The sequence below is a fragment of the Stenella coeruleoalba genome (genome assembly GCF_951394435.1).
Source record: "Stenella coeruleoalba genome assembly, chromosome: 1".
NCBI lineage: Eukaryota > Metazoa > Chordata > Mammalia > Artiodactyla > Delphinidae > Stenella > Stenella coeruleoalba.
Window position 1 is genome coordinate 39,817,459 of NC_137169.1, and position 25,140 is coordinate 39,842,598.

The window sequence follows — 25,140 nt, forward strand, 5'->3', positions numbered from 1 at the left end:
CCCTCCATCCTCAGGCAGCTCTAATGGTTAAGAAGTTTTATTTCTCTATTGACCTTACCTCTTGCTTTGGCCTCCACCTGGAAGACGTCTGACTATCCTCCTTCACAGCTCTTCAGACAGAATGATGGTGGTCGGCCTCCTTTCTTCTCTAAGCTATGAAACCCCAATGTCTTCTCCTATTTCTCACAAAGTCATATCCCTGTGAGCAAACTCAGTGTGGACATCCCCATTCCCCTTCCTTCTGGAATAGCAGGCCCTCTTCTCTAGGAGCAGATTCATCACTACCATCACACACCCCAAGGTCAACTACATGATTCCAGCGAGGCTGTCCTGTCCTTACATATCCTTGCCTCTTGGGCCACAGTTGCCCTGCCCAGAGGTGGCCGTGTCCTCCAGTTCCTGCCCAGAGGAACTCCAGTCCCTCTTGGAACTGGAACTAGAATATGAGAGTGAGTCACTCTCTAGTGGGGGGACCACTGGATGTGAGAGTTGACACAAGCTCCCTAGAGATGCAGGAGGCCAGGCTACAGTCTTCAACTGCATAGGAGGCTCTGGGACTCTTCTAAAAACTTCTCTATTCTGTGTAAACTGGTTCAAGTTGTATTTCTTTCGCTTGTAACCCAAGAGCCCTGATAAATGTGCTCTGGTATATTTCCTCCACCCTACGAGATCTCCACAACTGAAGCCAGTATTCATGAGGGGTGGGGAGGCACTTGTCCAAGTCAGAGAAGAGACCAGCAGGCCTAGTCCCTCCCGGGTTTTGGCCCTGAATTCCTACTTTGCAGGTCCTAGTGGGCTTTCCCAGTACAACACTGCCCTTTCCCAGATCAAGCCATAAGACCAGCAGCTGCAGAGGGGGTTCAGTTACTCACTGGGTCGTTGTACATCTGAATGATGAGCTGTTTCACCCCATGCAGGGTGGGGTGGGCCCATGGAGAGGGATCCAGCCAGTGACGGTTGAGGTCGAACCCCATCAGAGAGCACCTAGGCAGTACCCAGAGTCAGAGTCAGTACAGGAGCAGTCATTATGTCACTTACCTAGCACGTGTTTGTTTGTTTGTTTTTTGCCAGAGACAGTGCTGAGCATTTAACACGTGTTAATTCAGGCACTTTCAACAACCCTATGAGGTCACTATTATTATAATTCCTCCTTTACGGAAGAAGAAACTGAGTCACGGAGAGGTTCAAACATATTTCTGCGGAGCAGTCTCACTTCAGTGTCCATGAGACCACAGACGCATGCGCATCTCCGATACAGGGCCAGAAGGAAGGCTCAGGCCTAAACCATCGCTTTCCCCACTGTTCCTCTCTGTCTCACACCCACAGCCAATCCATTGTGTCTACCTTCAAAATATACTCAGAACCCAGCACTTTTTATCACCTCCACGGCTATCACCTTGAGCTTGGACCAAGGTCCGGAGTACTGTAATAATCTCTTACCTGGTCTTGTTTCCACCCTTGCATCATCCTACCCCACCTCTCACCCTACATACCCTCCCCCTTTTCCACACAACACCCAGGGTGATCCTATTAAAACATGTCTGATGGTGTCCCTTCTCTGCTCAAATGGTTCTCTGCTAGATGCAGAGTAAGAACCAAAGTCCTTACCACCAGCTACAAGTGCCCATGTTGTCCACCCATTATCTTCTCTCACTTCAGCTCCTAACACGGTCACTCCTGCTTCTTCTGTGCCAGGTTCTGGCCTCTTACTGTTCCTCCAACAAACTGAGTGCTTCCAGCCCAGGGGCTCTCGTACAGGCTGTCCCCTCTGCCTGGAAGCCTCTTCCTCCAGGTAGCCGAGTGATTCGTTCTCACTTAGTGCCAGTCTTTGCTCACAGGTCACCTGCTCAGTGAGGGCTACCCTTCCCACCTTCTCCACAACTTCCCATGGGCACATTAATTACTTCACCAGGGCAAGTGGGACCGTGACCTCTGGTCTCCTCCTATCCCTCTTCCTTCCCTTTTTTCCTCCAGATCGACTCAAAGCCTTGCTTGTCCTTGGAAAGATGCACCACCCCCAGGTCTCTGGGCCCCCGCTTCCCTCTGCTGGGCCTCTGCACACTGTAGGCTTTCTCCAGGCCAGCCCAGGCTGAGGGACAACTTCAGAAACCCTGTTCTTGCGCACAACTCAAACCACCGCATCCATCCTCTTCCTGTCCCCAGAATGTCTCCCACACAGATCTGACAATCTTGCCTTCTTGATCAAGATTCAGCTATGGGGGCTTCCCTGGTGGCGCAGTGGTTGAGAGTCCGCCTGCCGATGCAGGGGACACGGGTTCGTGCCCCGGTCCGGGAGGATCCCACATGCCGCGGAGCGGCTGGGCCCATGAGCCATGGCCGCTGAGCCTGTGCGTCCGGAGCCTGTGCTCCGCAACAGGAGAGGCCACAACAGTGAGAGGTCCGTGTACCGCAAAAAAAAAAAGATTCGTCTATGATTCTCCATCACCTATAGGATAAAATTCTGCTCTTCACAGATTTTTAACCAGATTCAAAACTGATGAACTTTTTGCCAACTTTTCTTTTCTACCCCTTCCATCCCATCTTATTTTACTATTTTACCCATCCCTACTTATTTTCCCAACCCCTCTATTTCCTTAAGTAATAAAACTCAACCCCCTCTCAGCTTGTTACATTTACATCCCCACTGCTCATCTTACTCAGAAAAATAAAGGATTCTACCGAGGACCCCTCCTTCAAGGTGGTTGGGGTGTTGCTAGGGAGTAAATAATAATAATTTCCCCCATCACTTAAAGTAAGCTGGCTGGGAACCCTGTGGGAGAATAACTAGTGTTTCGTGGGGACACATAGGGAAAGGCTTCACTGAGGAAAAACCATTTGAGTTGGGTCTTGCTGAATGAATAGAATTTTTCCAGGTGTTGGGGGCAGAAGGAAAAGTGTAAGCAAAGAAGGGAACTGTGAAGCCACCCCGGCTATTGGGGGAATGGTGGACAATTTGATTTGACTGAATCACAGAGTACTATGTATGTATGTAGTAAAGAGGTGGTGATGGTGAGCTGTAGAGGGAGTGGGAGGGGAAATGTAAGGGCCTCGAGTGGCCGGCATGGAGGTTCACTGTTTCGTATTTGCATTGCTATACTTAGATGAATTGGGTGCTGGTGTTGGCTTCTCACTGATGGCGGAGTGGGGACAGAAACAGTCATATGCAGGTTACAACAGCATCATCACCACAGTCAAGGGGTCACAGTCAGCAGACATTACTTTGTCCCAAGAATTAAGTACTTTACTAAGTGTGAAATACTTTATCTATGTCAACCTTATGAGGGAGGTACTATTATTAGTCCCATTTTGCAGATGTGGAAACTGAAGCACAGAGGGTTATAAACAACTTGCTTGAGAGAAGGGGTGATGTCAGGATCGGTTTACAAGCAGTCTGACATTCCGTGCTCACAAGAAACATAGTCTAACAGGAGAAAGAAGATCTGCTCACAGGCTTACGTACATTTATAATCCAGGACCATGTTACGAGGATTAAGTGAGGAAAACTTAAGTTAGCACAGGTTCTGGCACATAATAGCAGATCAAAAATGTTATGTTTCCTTGTACTTTATCATTGGTTTGTGCTACATGCTGTATAAGTGGCACAGACTAATCGGTCTGTGGTCCATCAGGGGCTGGAGTGGGCAGCAGACGGCAGTGGTCAGGGATGACCTCCTGGCTTTCTCCCCAGTCTGGAAATCAGGCAGATCTGAGTTCACACCCATGCTCTGTTCCCTCTTAATGTAGTAGGCATTTGCCCATTTTCTTTGGGGAATTCCTAGCATCTAACTCTGTGATTAGATGGGGCAGCATTAGCGAGAGTTCGTTCCTCCATCATTAAAAGATGATGACACGGTGGCGGTGCCTTTTCTCTTACCCCAGAAGAGAGATGGGCCCAATGACTTGGCGTCCAGGGCAGCGGCAGGAAACCCAGACTCAGGCAACAGCTACTTCTGTCCAGCACTTAAATTTGGACTAGGTGATGCCACGCTGGGAGTTGGGTCATACAGCAGTGCTACCGTGGAAGAGAGATAGATTATTCCTGCCAACAGCCAATTTTTCTGCCCTCCAGAGCTACTCTGTTAATTAGTTGTTTTCCAAGTCTGGTCTTCCAGCTTCTGCTTCGTTCTGTAAGCCCCTTCCTATAAATTCCATTTTTGCTTAAGTGGCGGAGTCAGTTCCTGTTTCTTTAACTGAGAGCATCCCTAACCATATGGCTCTGTGGGCTAATTTATAGAAAATTCCAGCAGGCCCCTATATTGCCCACTTCCCGATGGCTGGTTACCAAGGAGACAAAACCATTGGTCTGGGTGCTGTTCCCAGAGAGCTCTTCCAGCCCGCACTGAGCATCTAAAAATTTGGAAGGGAACATTGTCGTTGATGACAGGACTTAATCATAAACTGTATCCTTTGAGATGGTTAGCTTACCTACCTCTCCCTCTTCCAAACAAGAATGTCCTCAACAAAGTCTTGGCCGAGTCACCAGGCTGTTCCATGACACCTCCAGGACCTGGTACTCACCACCTCCCCAGGCAGCTTATCCCATTCTTGGACAGCTCTGTTAAGAAAGTCTTCCTTCTCTTTAGCTGAAATTTGTCTCCTGGTGACTTCACCCATCAGTCTCAGTCTTTCCCCACGGAGTCACACAGAGCAATGAGGCTACGTTGGGAAGGCCAGAAGCTTTGGGAGTCAGTTAGGCTTAAGTTTTGGCTGTACTCCTTACCAGCTATGTGACCTTTTTAAAATTTCTTTTTTTAAAACCCCTCTGGGCTTCCGTTTTATCATATGTAAAATGAGGATAACATCCTCGACCTTCTGGATTGCATACGTGAACTAGTGTCTGTAAATGGCCCAGCAGAATCCTCAGACAGAATGAATATTGAATAAATGGTAGCCAGTGATGGCAGTGGCAGTGGTGGTGACTGTGGTATCGTTGAAATTGTCTAAACCTAAATATCTTCTACTCCAGGAAGGCTTGCTGACTTCCTCTCCGCAAATGTGGGATGGGTGCTTTTCCTCTGCTCCTGGCATCCACTGCTCCCACATTGGAGTGGCTACAGCACAAGATAGAGTAATTATTGAGTCTGTCTTCCCCACTGGACCATGAATTCCTCAAGTGCAAGGATGATGTCTTATTTGTGTTTGTACTCCTGTGCCTGACAAAGAGCCTGGACTACAGTAGACGTTAAAGACTTAGTTGTTGAATGAACATTTCATTCTTTCCCAAGCATTTTCCTATCTCATATGATACGGTTCTCACAACCATCCAGCCACACAGGTGGATTGCGTTTTTCAAGTGGGAGCATTGAGGGCCAGAGAGGGTAAGGTAAGCCATTCCTCCAAGGTCGCCTAACCTGTACTCCACAGGGTCCAGACTGGAATCCAGGTGTCCTGGCCCTGGGCTCCATGGTCTTCACACCTGGCCATACTGCTTCCGGGAAGCCTCTCTGATTCAAAAAAGTGAGATTTGAAACTGAAGGAAAAGTGTTATTGGTGAGAGATCCTGAAAGATCCACTCCTTGATCCAGCCTACAGATGAAAGCAGAGTATGGCTGGTGATTCAAAGACAGCTCAATCCCCAAGAATCCTGGAGCTCTTCAGAAGCTAAAGCATTTGCGGAACTCTGAAATCAGTAGTACCTGTGCTGGGTTTTTCTGAGATGATTTTTAAAGACTGCTTCTATTGGCAACCAGTCTATCAGTAGAAAGAGTGCTATTTATTGAAGAAAACGTCTTAGTAAAGTTGCAGGAGCCCTGGCTAGGGGCTGGGGGACAGGCCTCACCTCTAATATCTATATCATCTTGGGAAAGTCACCTCCCTCCCCTGGGCTCCATGCTCTTCTCTGTAAAACGAGGGTGTTATACTTCACTCATGGAGGACTCTTCCAGCTCCCTCATTAAGTGATTCAAAAGCATCAATAATTGGACTTTACCTCCAATGTTAGGGACTTGGAGGAAGCATACGTTTTGAATAAAGTGAAGTTGAAATACAAGGAGAACAAAATATTCTAGAAAAAGGATTGATACAGTTTTTAAAAGAAATGCCAAATAGTTAAGGGTTACCAATATCTTAACATTAATTACATGCATTTTCCAACATTTGAGATTTGCATCAGACCCAGTCCTTGCCTCTAGGAGCTCTCACATTGCTCAGAGCTTTGAAGAGAAGATGGGAGTTTGCCAAAGTCAGGACATGAGAGAGCATGCCAGGCAGAGTTCATGGTATGTGCGAAGTGAGGGAAGTAGAAAGCTTGGAAATTCTATGTATTTCTAACAGTGTTATGCTTGTGTTTTGTGCTGTGTCCTTCCCTGGGCTATAGGCACTGGGAAGGCACTGCTGGTGCAGGTTCTTACTCTTCAGTGGTTTCAGCTGCCTAAAGACAGGGGAATGGACAAGATGACCTCCAGATGCCCGGCTCTCACCACTATGGTTGCCACTTTAGGGTCCCTTAGTATGAAATCTGGGGTCTCTGCTCTGGGCCTGTGTCTCCTTGGTCCTCTACTATTCTGCTATTTATTTTCAAGGTAAAATTTCTGTGTGAGCTCAAAATCAGGACCCATGTTCTGGCATGAGTGGGGCTACCTATGGTACCAAGAATCTTGAATATTTGACATTAGGACCATTCTAGAAAATCCAAATTTATGAAAGTCAAGTTTATATATAACTTCTTCCTCTTGAGTTGGAGATACTCTTGAGTATCTTTTCTTTCTTCTTCCAAACTGTGAGCCCAATGAGGCCAGGGAATATGTCTGTGTCATCTTGCCTACCTCCACTCCAACTTCCCTACTATAGACTGAGGTGCTGAGAAGGTTCAATACATCTATTGAATAAATAGATTATTGAATAGATGCACAAGTGCATGAACAAATACCCTGAAGGTTTGTAAACAAGGTTTAGATAATTACTTGAAGACATATTTTGAAAAGTATTTAAGCACTTGTTACATGCTAGACACTCTCACAATAGCCAAGTGAGGTAGGTAGTATTTATCCCCATTTTATAAATGAGCAAATAAAATCCAAGAGAGGTATGACTTTGAGAAGGTCACTTGACAGCTACTAGAATATAGAGCTGGGATTCAAACCTAGGTCTTACTGAACCCAGTGACCCTTTGGGGTCCCCCCAGCCATTAAGGAGACTATGTAATCTGTGAAAGAGTTGCTAGCCTACTCCTCTGTCTGCTCTTCCAGTACTTCTCTCCTTCTCTTCTGCCCAATGGCAGGGATACATGGTTCCAGAGAACATTATTTAAATGGCAAATAAACAGCTCCATCTTGTGAAGGGCATTGTGCTTCATCCCTGTTGCAATAATGGCAACTGGAATGAGAGCAATGATTTTAACTCCCCTCCTTGTGATTTCCTTTTCACATCCTCTAAAGAGTAGAGAAAAAGGCAGTTTGCTGCCTCCAGGTCAGTCTTGTCCTGAGCACGGCAGGGCTGTGTGCTCCTGGAAGGGTGGCGTTGACAAGTGGAGATGTATGGGGCACACATGCAATCGTCCCTCAAACACAGCAGTTTTTCAGCATTATCAATGAGCTGCATTGGATTAAGTATATTTGCACCAAAAGCAAAATAAATATTGCTTTATTTAATGCCATTAAGAGGTTGGGATTCAATTGCCCTTGGCCTGAGGCACCTTCCAGCTCTATTGATTGGCCGGTGTCAGGATGCCAGACAAGCTGTCATCAACAGCTCCTGCAAAATGCTTAGCAGGTGGGCTGGGCTCTGCTGTGGTGGAGACAGAGGGGAGCGGGCAGTGTCCTTTGTCTCAAACACACACACAAGGGATAATTATAACAATCACCTCCCCATCACCACCACCGAGATATTTAAAGCATTTCCCTCACATTCCTTCTCAGATGATCGCAGCAAGGATATGACCCAGGCTGTGGAGGCAGAGAAGGAGGATGAATAATTACATAGGTTCCAATTCAGAAGGATTTGGGTTTGAGTCCCAGATCGACCACTGCGTAGTTTTATGACCTTGGACAAATTCATGTTTTGCTCAAAGACCTAAAAGCACTGGGAGGGCAGAGACTAAATCAATTTCATTTGCCACCCAGTCTTCAGTGTTAGCCCAGTGTCAGGTACACAGCCAACTCGCAGTTAAACTGAAGAAATGGAAATAAACAGAAAGGTTAAGTAATTTGCCCCTAGCTCAGCAAGGACCAGGGACAGAGGCAGGACTTGAACCTGGCGTGCCCAGCTCTAAAGCCGATGTTCTTAACCATCACTCTATTCTCTCTTAGCAGCCCTGGGAGTCAGCTCAGGGCCTGATAGAGGGACTCATGTGAGGTGAGGGCTGGATGCAACACCCTTAATTTTTTTTTAAATAAATTTATTTATTTTTGGCTGCGTTGGGTCTTTGTTGTTGCATGCGGGCTTTTTCTAGTTCTGGCAGCGGGGGCTACTCTTCGTTGTGGTGTGTGGGCTTCTCATTGCGGTGGCTTCTCCTGTTGCGGAACACGGGCTTTAAGCAGGTGGGCTTCAGTAGTTGTGGCTCTCAGGCTCTAGAACACAGGCTCAGTAGTTGTGGCGCATGGGCTTAGTTGCTCCGCGGCATGTGGGATCTTCCAGGGCCGGGGCTCGAACCCGTGTCCCCTGCATTGGCAGGCAGATTCTTAACCACTGCGCCACCAGGGAAGTCCCAACACCCTTAATTTTTAAATGGGGAAACTGGCTCTCAAATAGGACCTAGCACAAAAGGTACCTTTATGCAAATTGACAAAAGGTGCCCCCCTCCCCCACCACCGCCCTGCGCCAGGCTGACAATTTAGAAACAGGTGCCCCTTCTGGGTGGGTGAAGTACAAAATGATGTCACTTGTTCTGGTCAGACGTGGGGTCTGGAGCAGAGTCGCAGCCCACCTTGACCCCCTGACCAGGAGCCTTTGTGCAGTGCACAAATTGCATATCCATGGGAGGAGGCCCTGGACGTGCCCAAGGTTCATAGCAGAGCCAGGATGAGCACTCAGGGTTCCGACCTCCAAGGATCAGCATGGTCTTGACCCTGTAGTGGTGGTCCTTCTGGCAAGGTGGTAAGATTGGGGAAGGGGGTGATGAGACCACACCTGGGGAAGGGGTCATCTCTAACACTAGACTCCCTGGGGCCCTTTCTCCTGGAGCTTATTCCTGGTGGACAAGGAGAACCGTCATTGGAGCGCCCTCTCCCTTCCCGTGGAGATTGTGTGCTCCAGGATTCAGCCCCCTCCTTTCCGGCTCCTGCTGGTCAGCAACAAACACCCGGGCTTGGGGGGATTTCCACCCTGAGGCTTAAAGCGATTTTGAGAGCCAGTCACCAAATGGAAGGACCCAAGATTCCATAAAACCCAATCTCCCCATTTCAAAGATGGGGAAAGTGAGGCCAAGGTCACACAGCTATGTAAGGATAGAGTTGAAAGTCCATTCCAGAACTACTGGATTATTTTTTTTTCTGTAAGAACACTTACAAAGAGTAAAAAGAACCATTTTAAAGGCCCAAGGGGGCACGTTTTCTAAAGGAGTGTACAGTACTGGCCCTTGGGGCTAGGAAGGCTATTTCCATTCCTTTAATGAAAAGAGGCAGAGGAAGCATAAGGGAAAGAAAAGTCCTTTAGGTCTTCACAGATCTGGGCGCTGGCGAGACCCTTGCCCACCTGGTCGGAGCCTGAGAAGCGGCGTAGGTTGTGAGTGTGGACTCCAGAGCCACACTGCCTGGGTAAGACCCTGGAGGGCCCGTGGATTAGCTGGTGCCTTAACCGCTCTGTGCCTCAGCCCTGATCTGCAAAATGTGGATTCCGCCTACCTCAGAGGGTTGTTAAAAGGATGAAATGAGATCAGCCGTGTAAATGCTGGGGACACCGTCTTGCTTGACATAAGCGCTATACACGTGTTAGCTGGTCTTATGGTTTCATCTTGGTATGACACTCAGGGTCCTCCACAAACTAGTCCCAACTTATTCCTTAAGCTTCTTGCATCATGTCCCCCAGCCTGTACACCATGCAAGGCTTGCACATTATATGTCCTATGAGCTAGTTACAAAAAGGCACACCCTTCTGCGGGCTGGTGCAACACCTCCAGTGGCAAGGCTCGTCAGCCTCCATCTGCTCTCTTAGCCTTTGTGCAGTGTGTGAACCTGCACCATAGGCTGCAGGCCTGACCATGTGCACTAGCCACGCCAGACCACCTGGTAGTGGGCTCAGGGCTCCTGTTCACTCGGGGTTCAGGCAGCAGGGCTCAGAGGTTGAGCACTTGGGCTTCGAGCCAGCTCTCTGGTTTTGACTCCTGGATCTCCCTCACATGGGACCTTGGGCAAGTGAGTTCACTGCTCTATGTGCTTCAATTTCCTTGTCTGTAAACTGAGGATAATATTAGAACCTACTTCATAGTTTCATGAAGTTTCATAGTTTGCTTTCAATCCCAATGGGGACTTTTAGTCCCCAGGAATCAAGAGAATGGCTCTTCATCTCCATCCCCGCGCATCTTCTTCCCAAGGGAGGGGATGGAACTTATCTGACGGGTCAACCTGATACAAGGAGCAGAGACTGCCGGGCCTGGCCCTCCTGGCACAGCTTGTTTGGATCTGTGACCCTGCAGGGAGGGTCCGTTCTGTCCTCCTCTCCTCCACTTGGTGTGCCTTCTGGGAGGCAGCTTCCTTCCCACTCAGCTTGTGGCTGGTGGGGAAGTTGAATTTTGGGGTGACGTATAAGGAGGTCAATTTTGGTCACAGATATAAGCCATGCCTTGCAAATTCTGCTTTTTTCAATAATGAAGCTAATATTCTGACCTCTATCTTTCTGACCCCTGTATCTCCTCCTACATTGGTGGAAGTAGGTTGAGAGTGGGAGAAAGAGCATGATGAGTTATGACCCCTACATGTCCAGTGGGAATAATACATTAAAAACTATTAGACTACAATGAGATATCATCTCACACCGGTCAGAATGGCCATCATCAAATAATCTAGAGGCAATAAATGCTGGAGAGGGTGTGGAGAAAAGGGAACCCTCTTGCACTGCTGGTGGGAATGTGAATGGATACAGCCACTATGGAGAACAGTATGGAGGTTCGTTAAAAACCTACAAATAGAACTACCATACGACCCAGCAATCCCACTACTGGGCATATACCCTGAGAAAGCCAAAATTCAAAAACACACATGCAGCCCAATGTTCATTGCAGCACTATTTACAATAGCCCAGAGACAGAAACAACCTAAGTGTCCATAATCGGATGAATGGATAAGAAGATGTGGCACATATATACAATGGAATATTACTCAGCCATAAAAAGAAACGAAATTAAGCTATTTGTAATGAGGTGGATAGACCTAGAGTCTGTCACACAGAGTGAAGTAAGTCAGAAAGAGAAAGACAAATACCGTATGCTAACACATATATATGGAATCTAAGAAAAAAAATGTCATGAAGAACCTAGGGGTAAGACAGGAATAAAGACACAGACCTACTAGAGAATGGACTTGAGGATATGGGGAGGGTGAAGGGTAAGCTGTGACAAAGTGAGAGAGTGGCATGGACATATATACACAACCAAACGTAAGGTAGATAGCTAGTGGGAAGCAGCCGCATAGCACAGGGAGATCAGCTCGGTGCTTTGTGACCACCTAGAGGGGTGGGATAGGGAGGGTGGGAGGGAGGGAGATGCAAGAGGGAGGAGATATGGGGATATATGTATATGTATAACTGATTCACTTTGTTATAAAGCAGAAACTAACACACCATTGTAAAGCAATTATACTCCAATAAAGATGTAAAAAAACAAAACAACAAAAAAAACAACTATTAGAGTAGGGTCCGACAGCTTGTATAATTCCATTAATGTTTGCATGGTTGTCATCACTGTTGTTATTTAACATTATTATTCCTTTGGTAGAGAATGTGTTGCTCATCTCTTCACCCAACTAACTCCCACTCTCCTCTCAGGAGTCATCTCACCAGCGCCTCCTCCTTGAGGGCAAGCACGTGGCCAAGCCCACCTCAGATCCCTGGGGATGCTCAGGACGAAGCGTGTGCCGAGTGAGCGTTTGCGCACAGGGCAAGGCGGACAGTGGGAGATGAAGGAGGAGGAGCTTCCTGGATGCTGTGTCCGCCTTGAAGACCAGGCTAAAGAGGATAGGCTGCTTCTGATGGTCAATGGGGAGCCCCGGAAGGATCGCACATAGAGAACTGACACTATTCCAGCAGCGGTTTAGGAACTAAGACCGGGAACGATAAAGTTCTTGATTCTATCATATTGTTTTGCTCCTCCGGACTCCCCAGCCACTAATTCTGGCTTACTGTCTCCTCAGAGGCCTGTCTTCACTGTAGAATCAGTTATTAAAATCAACCCACTATCAACTCTAACTTTGAAAGGCTATTCAGCTGCTTGCGGGGACAGAGATGGGGAACTGCCTCCGTAGACATCTAGCCATCTGGCCTTTTCTGAGGAACCTGGCTGGGAAGCTCATTTGAATAATTGGTTTTAGCCGTGTGCACTCGTGGGTTAGACACCTGATTACGCTGCCTGCCCCAGTGTCCTTTCAGCCTCTGTAGAAACATCACGCAGGTTACATAAAGCGGGAGAGAGTCTCTGGGAGGTAAGGCTTTGTCTGGCCCCTGCGTCACTTGCGTTTCATCTTAAATAACTATGTGGCTCACTCCCTGTGTGACCTTGAGCAAGTTACTTAGCCTCTCTGTGGCCTGGTTTCCTCTTTGTTCAAAAAGGCAGCATGATTTCTGCCCAGTCCATGCCTCCTTGTAAGGTTCTCAGAGGAGGTGGGGTGGGGGGGTGAGGGCTGTAACTTAGCAGGAATGCAAGTGGAAAGATTTAGGTTGACGAGAGCTCAGTGTCAGATAGCGATGGGCATGTAGGCTGTGCCAGGAGAAATACATCCCCAGAATTAGGCTGTGGTGGTCCCTTCCTTCTCCTATGCCACTAGCTAGCTCTATGAACTTAAGGGAGTTACCTAATCTACCTATGCTCAGTCTCCTCACAGTTTCCTCATCTGTAAAATGAGAATAATGAGAGTTGTTCTGAGAATTAAACAATACATGCAAAACACCCAGAATAGGGTCAGGCCCAGGACGTTCAATAGATGTTAACTAGTCATCATCATCACCACCACCACTATCATCATCATCAAAAACATCAGCACCACTGTCATCGTCATCATCAATGTCATCACCACCATCATCACCGTCATCATTCTCATCATTATAACTGTCCCATCCTGGACCCCATGCCGCAAATACAGACCACGACAAACATCCGGAGTATGTTCAGAGCACAGCTGTAGGGACGGGGAGAGGAATGGATTTCAGATTACATATGAAAATTTGTAAGGCTTTGGGGATGTTCAGGCTGGAGAACAGGTGCTGGCAGGGGTAGAGTGAGTGAGGAGTGGGGACACACAATCCTCAAACAGCTGAAGGGCTACTATGTAAAAAATGGACTGGACCTGACTAATCTTTCAGGGGTAGAAAGCAGAGGTGATGGGCTATCAGGTTTAGCCTGGACATAAACACCCCCTAACAGTCAGAGCTGTCAGCAGTGCAGCACTTCTTAAGGTTTCCCTGCCCTGGGCAGGGCACTGGACAAAGGTCTTTGAGCTCCCATCCCACTCCAAGGCTGATGAGGCTACGGAGAGGCAGCAAGGGGGGACACGAGGCCTGGGTGGGGAAGGAGGCACAGTGAGAAGGGGCTGGCAGATATCGCCTGGTGAGACAACTTGCAGTGGATCTCTGTTTCCATTTCTAGTTGATGAAAAATGCAGTTTTATGCTGTCAAAGAACAAATAGGATATTGACATGTATTTTACACAGCTAATTTTATGTTCTATTCTATTTTGGACAGTTAAAAATGTTTCCCCGTTTGGATGTTGAGGTGGGCAAGGTTGGTCAGTTCCAATGTCTGTGGGTGAGTGTGTGTATGTGTCTCGTGTGGTGTGTATATCTGTGTGTATCTGTGTGTGTGTCTGTGTGTGTGCATGTATGTGTGCGTGTTGGAAATACTTCCTCTGATGTTTCACCCTCTGCCATACTTAATGATGTTTGCTGTGCAAATCTCTCCTTATCTCCTTTTATGTCTGGTGAACTCCTATATACCATCCGCCCTTCAAAAACCAGCCCTCGTCACCCCCAGTCAGAAGGAAGCACTCCCTGCTTCCAGGATACAGTGTAGCAGGGGGATGAATCTGTAGCAGGCCAGGGTTGGCCTGCCTGGATTCGTAACCTTCCTGCTGGGGGACGTGGGGCAAGTTCCTTGGTGTTTCTGGGCCTCAATTTGCTTTTCTAATTAAAAAGGGGCCATAATACTACCTCCACCTCAGGGCTGTTGTGAGGGTCAGAGGAGATGATACGTATAATGTGCGGTTAGTAGGCACTTAGACATTAGCTCTGATTATGCCTCGGCCTCCACAGCCTCACACTCACGCCTCTAGTACAAACACTGGGCTTCTTATTGCCAAGGACCGCCTCTGATTTCCATCTGCTTCCCTAAGGCGTAGCACAGGGACCGACACTCAGCAGGCCCCCGACAAACCTTAGTTAAACTGGATTTACTGCGCTGGAGCATTCTTTGCTACGTGAGGCTCACCAGGGCGGAGAGGCATGATGCGTTGCGAGTCTGCGGGTCGTAGCAGCATCCGTTTCCACCACAGGGTCTGCAGTGTCATGCGATAAAGCTGAATCATTTCTACACCACCCACGGAGGTCTACTCCTCTCCCCCACCTCCACACTCCCAAGAAGCACTGAGGCTTCCCCACAATGAGAAAGTCCACAGCATCCTGCTATCCTTTGGGTAACTGCGTATTTTACGATGACTGATAGGCAATTACTATGGTAATATTGCAATTCAGCGTGTGTGAGGTTTGGGAAATGAGAAATTATGGGTAACTACTTTGGACTCATTTCTATGGTAACAAAAAGTAATTGTCATTAAATACCGGTTATAGGGAGGCTGTACCTGGTAATTATAGATTTTTATGCCCAAAAACATAAATAAAACCAATAAATTTATTCAAAGGTCTATGACTATTTACTTATACGTGGCTCTATGGAATACACAATGACAAGCACCTAATTAAGAAATGCAAACCCGATGCGGAGTTTCATATTGTCATATGGAGATGAAGAGTCTGTTTTCCAAATGCAAGGCACCTCGCACATCACACAGGCGCAGCGGGGTACAGGTGGGGATGGAGGTTGTCTCCTCTGTAAAGGAAGTGATGGGGAGGAGAACGTGGCAGAGAGAGAGAGAGCAAGAGTCGCACTGTGTGGGACCAGCCACACCTACTGCAGCACGGTGAGAATCGCCAGCCGCCATAGCCTGACTCGGCCCATCACCCCCGACCCCAAAGACCTTCCAACCACTGCCTTGTAGCTCTCGGCTCTCTGACACCTGAAGTTACAGCGTTCATCCCTCAAAGCTCCTAGCCCTGAGATACCCCTAGAACTCTCCAAAGATGCTCAAATTGCATTGATAAGTCATACCATTATTTTTTTATTGTGATAAAATACACATAACATAAAATTTACCATTTTCATCATTTTTAAGTGTACAATTCAGTGGTATTAAGTATTCATAATGTTGTGCAACCATCTCCAAAACTCTCTCCATCTTGTAAAACCGAAACTCTATACCCATTGAACAGTAACTCTCTTCCCCGCTCCTCAACCCAGCCCCTGGAAATCACCATTCTACTTTCTGTCTCTATGATTTTGACTACTCTAAGTACTTCATATTAGTGGAATCATAAAAAATCTGTCTTTTTGTGTCTGGCTTATTACACTTAGCATAATGTCCCCAAGGTTCATCCATGCTATAGCTGTACCATTCTTTTTTTTTATTATTATTATTATTTTTTTTTTGTGGTACGCGGGCCTCTCACTGCTGTGGCCTCTCCCGTGCGGAGCACAGGCTCCAGACGTGCAGGCTCAGCAGCCATGGCTCACGGGCCCAGCAGCTCCGCGGCATGTGGGATCCTCCCGGACCGGGGCACGATCCCATATCCCCTGCATCGGCAGGTGGACTCTCAACCACTGCGCCACCAGGGAAGCCCCGCTGTACCATTCTTGACAGAGCCTCTCCCTAGTACTTCTACTAAATGACGAAGCGTGCCTTTCACTTCATTTTCCTCTTCCAACAGGGCAGGGGGACACTGAGGCCAGGGGAGAGAAGTGTCTTGCCCCAAGACTAGAAGACTCAGGAGAGCGGGGAAAGTTAGACTGCTAGTTCTCTGCTTCCACCTCCAGCTTGTAAGGCACAGGCAGTGTCTGGGAGTGTGGAGAGTCCTGGACACACCATAGGACCTTGAACGGGCTCTTCACCTCTGCAGACTTGGTTTCCCTTTTGCTCAAATGGGTACAATAAAAACTGATTTTCTCAGAGAGTCACGGTAATGATGAAAGGTGGTTTTTGGATGTAATATACAATAACGAAGTGTGCCTCTGAACCCAGAGTTCTCTAAATCACTACAGCAGCTCATCATAGTATTTATATCACAACAGCATAAAATCAAAACAACTGGGGTTAGGAGGCCATGTTGCTGAAATTAAAGGGTTGGGAGCTGACGGCGTGTGGCGATGACTACTTTCCTGGGGACTGGAGCTCCGCGCCATGGCACAGTTGCGAAACACTGCTGTGGTGTGTATGTATTCATTCAGATAATATATATCAAAGGCCAGTTCTATGCTGGGCACCACGCCAGGCTTTGGGGATGAAGTCCTGACTTCACGGAGTTTATCGTCTAGAGGTGGAGACAGTCATTAAATAGGTAGTCACGTGATTACGAATTGGGGCCAGGGCTCTGAAAGGACGGTACAGAGTGCTCTGAAAGAGTGTAATGGGAGACCGAATTTATTTTGGAGAATCTAGGCAGGCCTTTCTGTGAGTGGCATTAAACCTCACGCCTGAACTGAAAAAAATGGCCAGTGTTGCTGGAGTGTAGTACGTGAGACGAGGGTATAGTCGTTCCGTGTTTTTATTAGATGCCGTAGTATCATGGTTTCTACCGTTACACCATCTAACTGTCCTAGAGGGCACCTGGAGAGTGCACTGTGGTTGCTGTAACTTTGGCCCTCTCTACTCCTCCCATAAGCCGGAGTCTGGGAGCACGTACAGTAGTGTAGTAAGTAAACACTGCTGCTCTCTTACGTAAAATGCATTCTCTCTCATGGGACAGCTGCCATCATCGGCCATTAACTGCTAGAGTGCACCTTGTCTATTCTACTATAAATACCATGGAATAGGTACTTGTATTATTATTATTATTTTTTTTTTTTTTGCTGTACGCGGGCCTCTCCCTGCTGTGGCCTCTCCCGTTGCGGAGCACAGGCTCCGGACGCGCAGGCTCAGCGGCCATGGCTCACGGGCCCAGTCACTCCACGGCATGTGGGATCCTCCTGGACCGGGGCACGAACCCGCGTCCCCTGCATCGGCAGGCGGACTCTCAACCACTGCGCCGCCAAGGAAGCCCGGTACTTGTATTATTAAATAAAAGCTTTGCGTGATCAAATCTGGGAAGTCTTACTCTCCTTCCTAGACTAGATTATATGGTTCCTTAATGTGGAGGAAGCAGAAGGAGGAAGAGGAAGCGGGGTCGGGGGATAAGAGGCGCCTGCAGGACAGGCCTGTCTGCGGCTCTCCACTGGGTCTGGCGTGTGTGATGCCAGCAGCTGGTATAGGACAGCCCAGGAGCACAGCTCGGCTGGGGCACGCCTGCACCCCTGCCCACTCCTCACAGGCCACACGACTTAAGGCAGGTTATTTATTCAACGTCACTGAGGCTTGAGAGACTGCACGTCCTGAGGGGAGGTGTAGAGAGTGAAGGTCAGGGAGCACGTGATGGAGGTGGGGCTGACCCCAGTGCTGCGAGGCGGTCTGTGAGTGGGGTTCTGTGTGCTGCCCGGAGGTTCTGACAAGCATCCTTCCTTCCCACTGGCCGCCTTCTGTCCTTCGCTCCTCCCCCCGACTCCCTCTGGCTTTTCCTCCTGTACTCACGCTAATCGGACTAGGTTTTTATTATCTGCGAGCAGAGAAAGCTTCAGAGACCCTCCTCCATAGAGTTGCTGTGAGGATCAAATAAGTGTGTGAACGCCTGACACACGGTGCTGGGTGGCAAGCGGAATTCTCGTAGTGGCCTTTCCCAGATTGGGTTTCAGAAACCCTGAGCCTCTGGGGACAGGGTAGTGGTGGAGCAGGTGATGGGCTGGAGGGGTAGCGAGCTCTTTAGGAAAAGGGTTCCTCTGGGCAACACTGGACACTATATTCCCCTCTTGGGATTCCTGTTGAAAAGTCTTATTGTGAAAGAACTTGTTTAATTTTGCTTAACTCTGTGTTTCCCAAATTCACTTGAACTCCAAATCTTTCTTCCCCCATGATGCCTGGACAAGTCCCAGCCAAACCACGGGACACCGTGCTGGGGCTGGCCTACAGGACCTCTAAGGCACCTTGAAGTTATCCATCTGGAGTCTTGATCACTATTTTTTACATTCTCCCAGACTTGAATGGTGAATGCTCATGCTAGGCTCTTTGTTGCTACTCAGCTATTTTAGCAACAGGACTAATGCCTGTGGTTAGAGATTTTCTTCAACTCTCATAACGAGAATCACACATTCTCACTAGGAGAACGCGGGGCTTTTAAACTTCGGTACAGAACCGTTTCTGAGGAGTGGAGCTCTTTTATCCTGAAATCCCCAAATCACAAAATTTGGACAGCTTGAGGGCATGTAGGAAGCAGCCAGCTTCCCAGCACCAGCCCCCTGGCCATCTGAAGCCCAGGGAGGGGAGGCATTTTGGCCAAGGTCACAGACCTCTTTCCAACTGGTCATCCCGGGACAGCAGATGATGACATAAATAAGTGTGTGTAGTGAACAGTCCTGACCTCTCTCGGACCACGGCCGCTCTTGTAATTAAACATAAACGTTAACATCAATCAAATGGTCCTTCCACCAACATTATCACTAACAGTGTATTCTGTCCAGCGAAGGTGGGAAGGCACTGCTCCCAGGCCTGCCGCAGCCATAAAACCTGCCAGGGCTAATGAGCCATCGCTTGAGCCAGTTAAGAGAGGAAGCAAAACTGTCTTTAATTAAGGCATCACGCATCCCATGGGTTCTCTCTAACTCATACCCAGGGGTACTGGGAAGCCCCTGTGGACCCAACTGTCACATTCTGCGAAAGCATGAAACCAGCTCTGTTTAAAATGGGCCTGATGGGATGTCAGGCAATGTGGGTTCTGGTCTGAGCTCTGCCACTGAACTTGGGCAAGTCCCATCTCATACCTGAGCCTCAGCGCCTTCCTCAGTAAAGTCATCCCTTTCCTTCTCTCATATCCACCAAATTCTTTTTGAGCATCTACTATGTGCTGATCTCTGCTGACAGGCACCGGGGACACAAGGACCATTAAGGCTCAGTGCTTTCCCTCCGGTGACTTTAGGACCAGTGGGGTCCATGCAATAGGATAAGACATGTTCGGTAGCCAGGCCTGTGGGAGCTCAGAGAAGGGAAGGACCAATTCTGTTTGGGGGTTTGCAGAATGTTTTCTAGAAGAAGAGGCATGAGCTGAGCTGTGAGGAAGGGTTAGTGAAATGAGGAAGGGACCAGGAGGTTCTGGACAGAGGGTCTTTATGAAGGTAAGGTATCAGGCACCAACAGGACCTGTGTAAGGAACCAGGCCTCCCTTAGAGTGAGCAGAGCAACAGTTCTATGACCAGAGGGTGGGAGGTGAGGCACCAGGTCACACAGAACTTTGTGTCAAAGCCGGGGAGTTTGAATGTTACCTTGAGAGTTGTGGGACTAATCAACTCTCAAGCTGTATAATTTAGGCAGTGAAGTTAGACAGTCAATGATTTACTGGTTGTATGACTTTGGGCCAGTCTGTTGCCTCAACCGTGAAATAAGGGTAATAACACTCTCAGAGGATTCAATGTTCTCTCAGCAGATGGTTCCCCGGGTAGTGGAATTTTCAGCTGTAAATTATGGTGCTAAGCCAGGAGAAAGAGCTCAAGATGTGAGTGCCTGAGTGAGTGTGGGGCTAGCCGGTATGCCCACACCAAATCAAAATGCCGTTCACGTGGTCTGGGTTGCTACTCTCGTTCATTAATAATCTCCAAGAAGAAACCCGGAAACAAAACAGTAACCCTTATCACCACCATATGATATTCTGCAAAGCACGTTCATTGCCACCTTTTCCTTTGATGCTCACAAGTGCCCTGCCAGGTAAGTAATTATTGTCTTAATTATGCAAGAGAAACTGCAATGCATCAGAGAGGGAAAGTGAATTCCCCAAGGTTACGCAGGAAGTAGGTGCCAAAACTGATATTAAGTCCCCTGATTCCTGGTCCGGCAAGCTGCCCAGAAAACTCCAGCAAGTGACCTCAGGTGACTGTGAACGAAACAGCCAAGACCCATTAGTCATATTCTCAAGGGCCAGAGTGAAACTTCCTCTAATGAACTCATGGGACGTCTGAAAATTCTTCCTCAGAAACCTATCCCCTTTTTCTTCCTGCTTCCACACCACCATCCAAGCATTCTCTCCCGTCCCTCACCTGTAATTGCCCAGGTAGACGCCATCAGGGTTGAGCATGGGTGCAATCTTGAAGACCAGGTGTTCCCGTAGGGCACGAGCAATAGGGTGCTGGCTTATGAGGAAGTCAATGATCCCTGGAGAAAGAGAAGCACCTGGGTTAACCTCAAAGTGTTTCAGGAAGGAGGAGCACATTTCCCTCGGCTGGAAAAACACAGCTCAACAGGTGATTTGGGCCTATGTTGTTAGCCACTGTGAATGTACGGCTGTGGACTAGGTGTTGCCCAGTGAATTTTACAAATAGTATCTCTGTTTCCAAGAGACAGTTTATGATGTAATATTGAAGTTCATGGGCTGGGGGAGAGCATGTCTTGCTAAAGAGCACAGGGTGGGCCTCCAGGAAAAGACAGCATATGAGCTGTGCCTTGGAGGGGCCCCTGCGTCTTGACAGACAGAGATGGGGGAGAGGCAGGATAACTCTAAACAATAACTTTAGAGCTGCTCCCTAATGGACGCGCTGTTGGCTAAAGGCTGCCATCAGATTGGATGACGATGGAGTCAGGGACCTTAGGGGTCTCAGTCCTCAAGCGGCTGATGGGTGCACCAGGAAACACAAAGGAGAAGTCACAAGAGGACAGGGAGGTTTTGTCAATGCCCCCAAGCCTGCTCCTTTCCCCACTTTGAGGATCCTCTGTTCCCAGACTCTGGGGCTGGCTGCCCTCTCTGCTTTTCACTGGCACCAACAACTACCTCGCCTTCAGGTCACCAGATTTAGAAGAGTTGAATTCTCCATGACCCTCCTCCCACATTCAGGGGGTCTCCAAGTCTCTTCCTTGAAGCTAGCAAATCTGCCCCTCATCTCCATCCCTCTGCCTCTCTTCTATTCTAAGCCACCATCATACTTGGCCTGGATGAGAACAACCACATCTGACTTAGGTGACAGCAGCCACCTCTAGAATGAGCCCTCATCACTATAGCCAGAGGGATTGTCCTGAAGGGCAAACCTGACTCTGTCACTGCTGTCGTTGATATCCTGGCGATGGCCCACATATATCTACAGGAGAGCGGGTGAGAAAACAAGAACTGAGTCCTTGCCTTGTCCCTCCTTTTCTCCACATTTCTACTTATTCATCAGAGACCCGAGAAAAGTAGGCTAAATGGAGCTCTGGCATTCCATGAAATTCCTGTAATGCTGGGAAGAGACAGGAGAGTCCAAAACCCTCCCAAAGTACAGAAGGAGAACTCCTCTCCTGCTGGAGAGAGCAGGAAAGGCATCAAGGAGAAAGAAGCTTTTGAGCTGGGCCCTGAAAGAGAAGTAGGTTTTGACAGCCAGACAGGAGGAAGCAGCGGGGTAACTAAGAACGAGCCACAGGCCCAGCGGCAGGCACTTAGCCCTTGGAATGAGAAGTCGCTCAGAGGCACATTCAGAGCTGCCATGGCCAGTGAGGGACATCTTGGGCTTTTCATTAGGCCGGGGCTGAGAATCCACGGGCAGCCGAGAGCCAGTTGGACATCATTTACTTCGCCGCCGAAGCGGCAGTCGACCAGATGCCCTAATTTATTTGTTGGTCTTCATATGAAAGCTGCAGTTTGCCAGTAAACAGGCAGGGTAATGATGCCAGGCACCCTTGTTAGGGGCTAGTAATTGCTTAATCTGTCCACTAATTGACCCTGGCTCCTGGGGCAGCCCTCCGTCAAGGAGCCAGCCTGTGCTCAGGGCCTGGCCGTGCTGCCTCAGAGGATGGCTTCTGGAAACGGAGGAGCTCATTGTGAGCCATCCTCCTTCACAGATGAGCAGGTTAATTGGGCTGCCGATGAGGCAGCTAATAAAAGGATGAGAGGAAACAAAGCCAGACCGGAGGCTGCAGCCACCCAGAGTGAGTATGGGGCAGGGAAAGCAGAGGTTTTAGACTCATTTCTTGGCTTGAGGTCAGATACTGTTCAACAGGAGTCTTTCCTATTGATCAGGAAACTAGGAGGAGATCTTCCACTTGTATTTGGTGTGGGAGGGGGTGGTAAGTGAAGAGAAGGATGAGGAGGAATGTCGGAGAAAGTCAGAGTGGAGAGGAAATGCCATCCCCCACTATGGGCCCAAGCACGGCATGGACCGAGGAAGCAGAGAGCGTGTGGACCTGGGGACCTGCCTGTGACTCTTCACCAGTTGTTAGCTTTCTCTGACCAGTTTCCTCGTCTTGATACAGAGGTAACAACACTGAACCTGGAAGACTGATGTGGGACAGGGTTAGAACCCCTGCCTTTTGACTGCCTGACACAGCGCCTGAACACTGTGGTGTGCTCTCATAAACTCACTCAGATCAAAGGTTGAAAGGCAGTGGAGTAGTAAAACAGTAGAATGCAGTTTAGAACCAGGAGTCCTTGTCTGTGAAGTTGACTGACTATGGGATTTGGGGACAAGGATACTCAATTGGAGAAGCCAACAAACCAGCAGTTAGAGAACTGGGGTTCTAGTTTTGGTTCATTGATAAATTTAGAAGAAAGAATCCAGGGGTTCCCAAGGATGCAACCCACACCAACAGCCTATGATTCCATCTACTTCATTCCTCTCCCCCAGAGTAGCAGAATTCTCATCTGTTAAGTGAGGAGAATCATCTCTCTCCTGCTGGGAGACATAATCCACCCCCTTAAAATCAGTCTCTGTCCCTTAAGTAAACAAGTTTGCAGGTCCTTTCCTTTGAACCAATGTAATCAGGAAGGTGGAAGAAAGCAGGGCTGGAGGCTAGCGAGGCTGGAGGAGAAGAAGGAAAAGTGGCAGAGGATCTGAAGTGAAAGCTGGGCGGCAGACCTCACTGCCCTGCCAACCTCGCCTGGCCACGATGACCCTCGCCAGGCAAACCACAACTGAACATCCATTACTGTTATCTCTCCCAGTATACTTGGTTCAGCGCGAGGCACACAGAAGGTGCCTAATAAATGCCTATTGATAGATTGGTCCCAGGAATTCATTCAACCTTAACAAAGTACGGTAAGTCCCCTACATTCGAACTTTCAAGTTGCGAACTTTCAAAGATGCGAACGTGCGTTCAAATGTCCAATCACATAAGTTAGTTCACGTGCACACTGTCATGTGCATGCATCCTCTACAAGTAGTTATGCTTTTGTATACTCTACTGTACAGTACTGTATAGAGTACGGTAGTACAGTATCTTTATTTCAGGCTAGATTTGCAAGAGGATGACTTCATTGAACTTGCTGTGTAACATGAGGAGCTTACTAATGAAGACCTGATGGAACTGGAGGCCCACAGAAAGGACAAAGAGAGACAAGAGGAAGAAGAAGTAACTGAAGAACTGAAGAGATGCATGACACAAGAAATGGCAAGGGGATTTTCTTTATTTGAGGAGGCACTGTTAGTTTCTGAGGCACAGGACCTGAACGTAGAATGGTACATGAAGGTTGCAGCAACAGTTCAGAATGCAATCCAATGCTACCATGTCATCTATGATGAGAAGAAAAAGAGCTACTACCCAGACATCACTGGATCATTTTTTCAAGAGGGTAGATAGAATTGAATCCAGCAAGGAACCAGAACCTGTGCCATCAGCGTCAGGCATGAGTGACATTGCAGCTCGCCCTCCGTGTCCTATCGCTGACGATCCTTCAGCTCTACCATCTCCCAGCTCCTCTCCCTCCTCCAGTCAGTAACTCTTCTTGCCTGTTCACTCAGTGCCAGTCCCTGTATGCCAGATGTTGTGCTGCACTACTGTACTTTTCAAGGTACTGTACTGTAAGATTAAAAATGTTTTCTTTATTTTTTGCATTTGTTTGTTATGTATTATTTGTGTGAAAAGTATTATAAACCTATTATAGTACAGTACTCTATGGCCAATTGTACCCAATTGTGCCAGTTGGGTACCTAGGCTAATTTTGTTGGACTTATGAACAAATTGGACTTACGAATGTACTCTCAGAATGGAACTCATTCATATGTAGGGGACTTACTGTAGAGGGTTAGTTGTGCTGATAATCACTCATTGCACAAACATTCGCAGGGCCAGGTCCCTGCCATGAGCTCGGCATTCCAAGATGCGTGAGAGGTTCCTGCTCAAAGGGTGCATGGAGAGAAAGCAGCCCCCACTGTACCCACTGGCAAAGGCTCTGGTGGGAACAGCACAGGGAGCTCTGGGAACTCAGGGGACTCCTGACCCAGCCTGGGAGTCAGGAAGAGGCCATGGCAACTTAAAGGGTGAGTAGAGTGAGCCAGATGAAAGGGGTGCCAGGGGACAGTGTCCCAGGGAGGGAGGGTCTTACACAAAGGCTGGGAGGTGAGAAAGAAGACAGCCTGTTTGCTAGAGCTCTTCAATTCCAGGGGGCATAGCTTTGTAATTAAAGGCACAGACTCTGAGGGACTTCCCCGGTGGTGCAGTGGTTAAGAATCTGCCTGCCAGTGCAGGGGACACGGGTTCGGTCCCTTGTCCGGGAAGATCCCACATGACGCGGAGCAACTAAGCCCGTGCACCACAACTACTAAGCCCACATGCCTACAGCCCATGCTCTGCAACAAGAGAAGCCACCGCAATGAGAAGACTGCACGCCGCAAAGAAAAGCCCGCGTACTGCAACAAAGGGTAGCCTCCGCTTGCCGCAGCTAGAGAAAACCTGTGCGCAGCAACGAAGACCTAAC

At 48.3% G+C, this 25,140-nt stretch overlaps 1 protein-coding gene across 2 annotated transcripts in view; it reads right to left on the reverse strand.

Annotated features, from left to right (window-relative positions):
- The window catches only part of LOC307188045 (BEN domain-containing protein 5), a gene marked incomplete at its 3' end in the record, with an annotated part of 1,401,459 nt that overhangs the window by 118,565 nt on the left and 1,257,754 nt on the right, over nucleotides 1-25,140 (reverse strand). For both annotated transcript variants that reach the window (XM_079924747.1, XM_079924746.1), the window contains exons 8-9: nucleotides 20,522-20,636; nucleotides 873-984 (exon numbers count right to left, since the gene is read on the reverse strand). In XM_079924747.1, coding sequence (XP_079780873.1) covers nucleotides 873-984; nucleotides 20,522-20,636 — 227 coding nt within the window. The remainder of the gene's footprint in view (nucleotides 1-872; nucleotides 985-20,521; nucleotides 20,637-25,140) is intronic.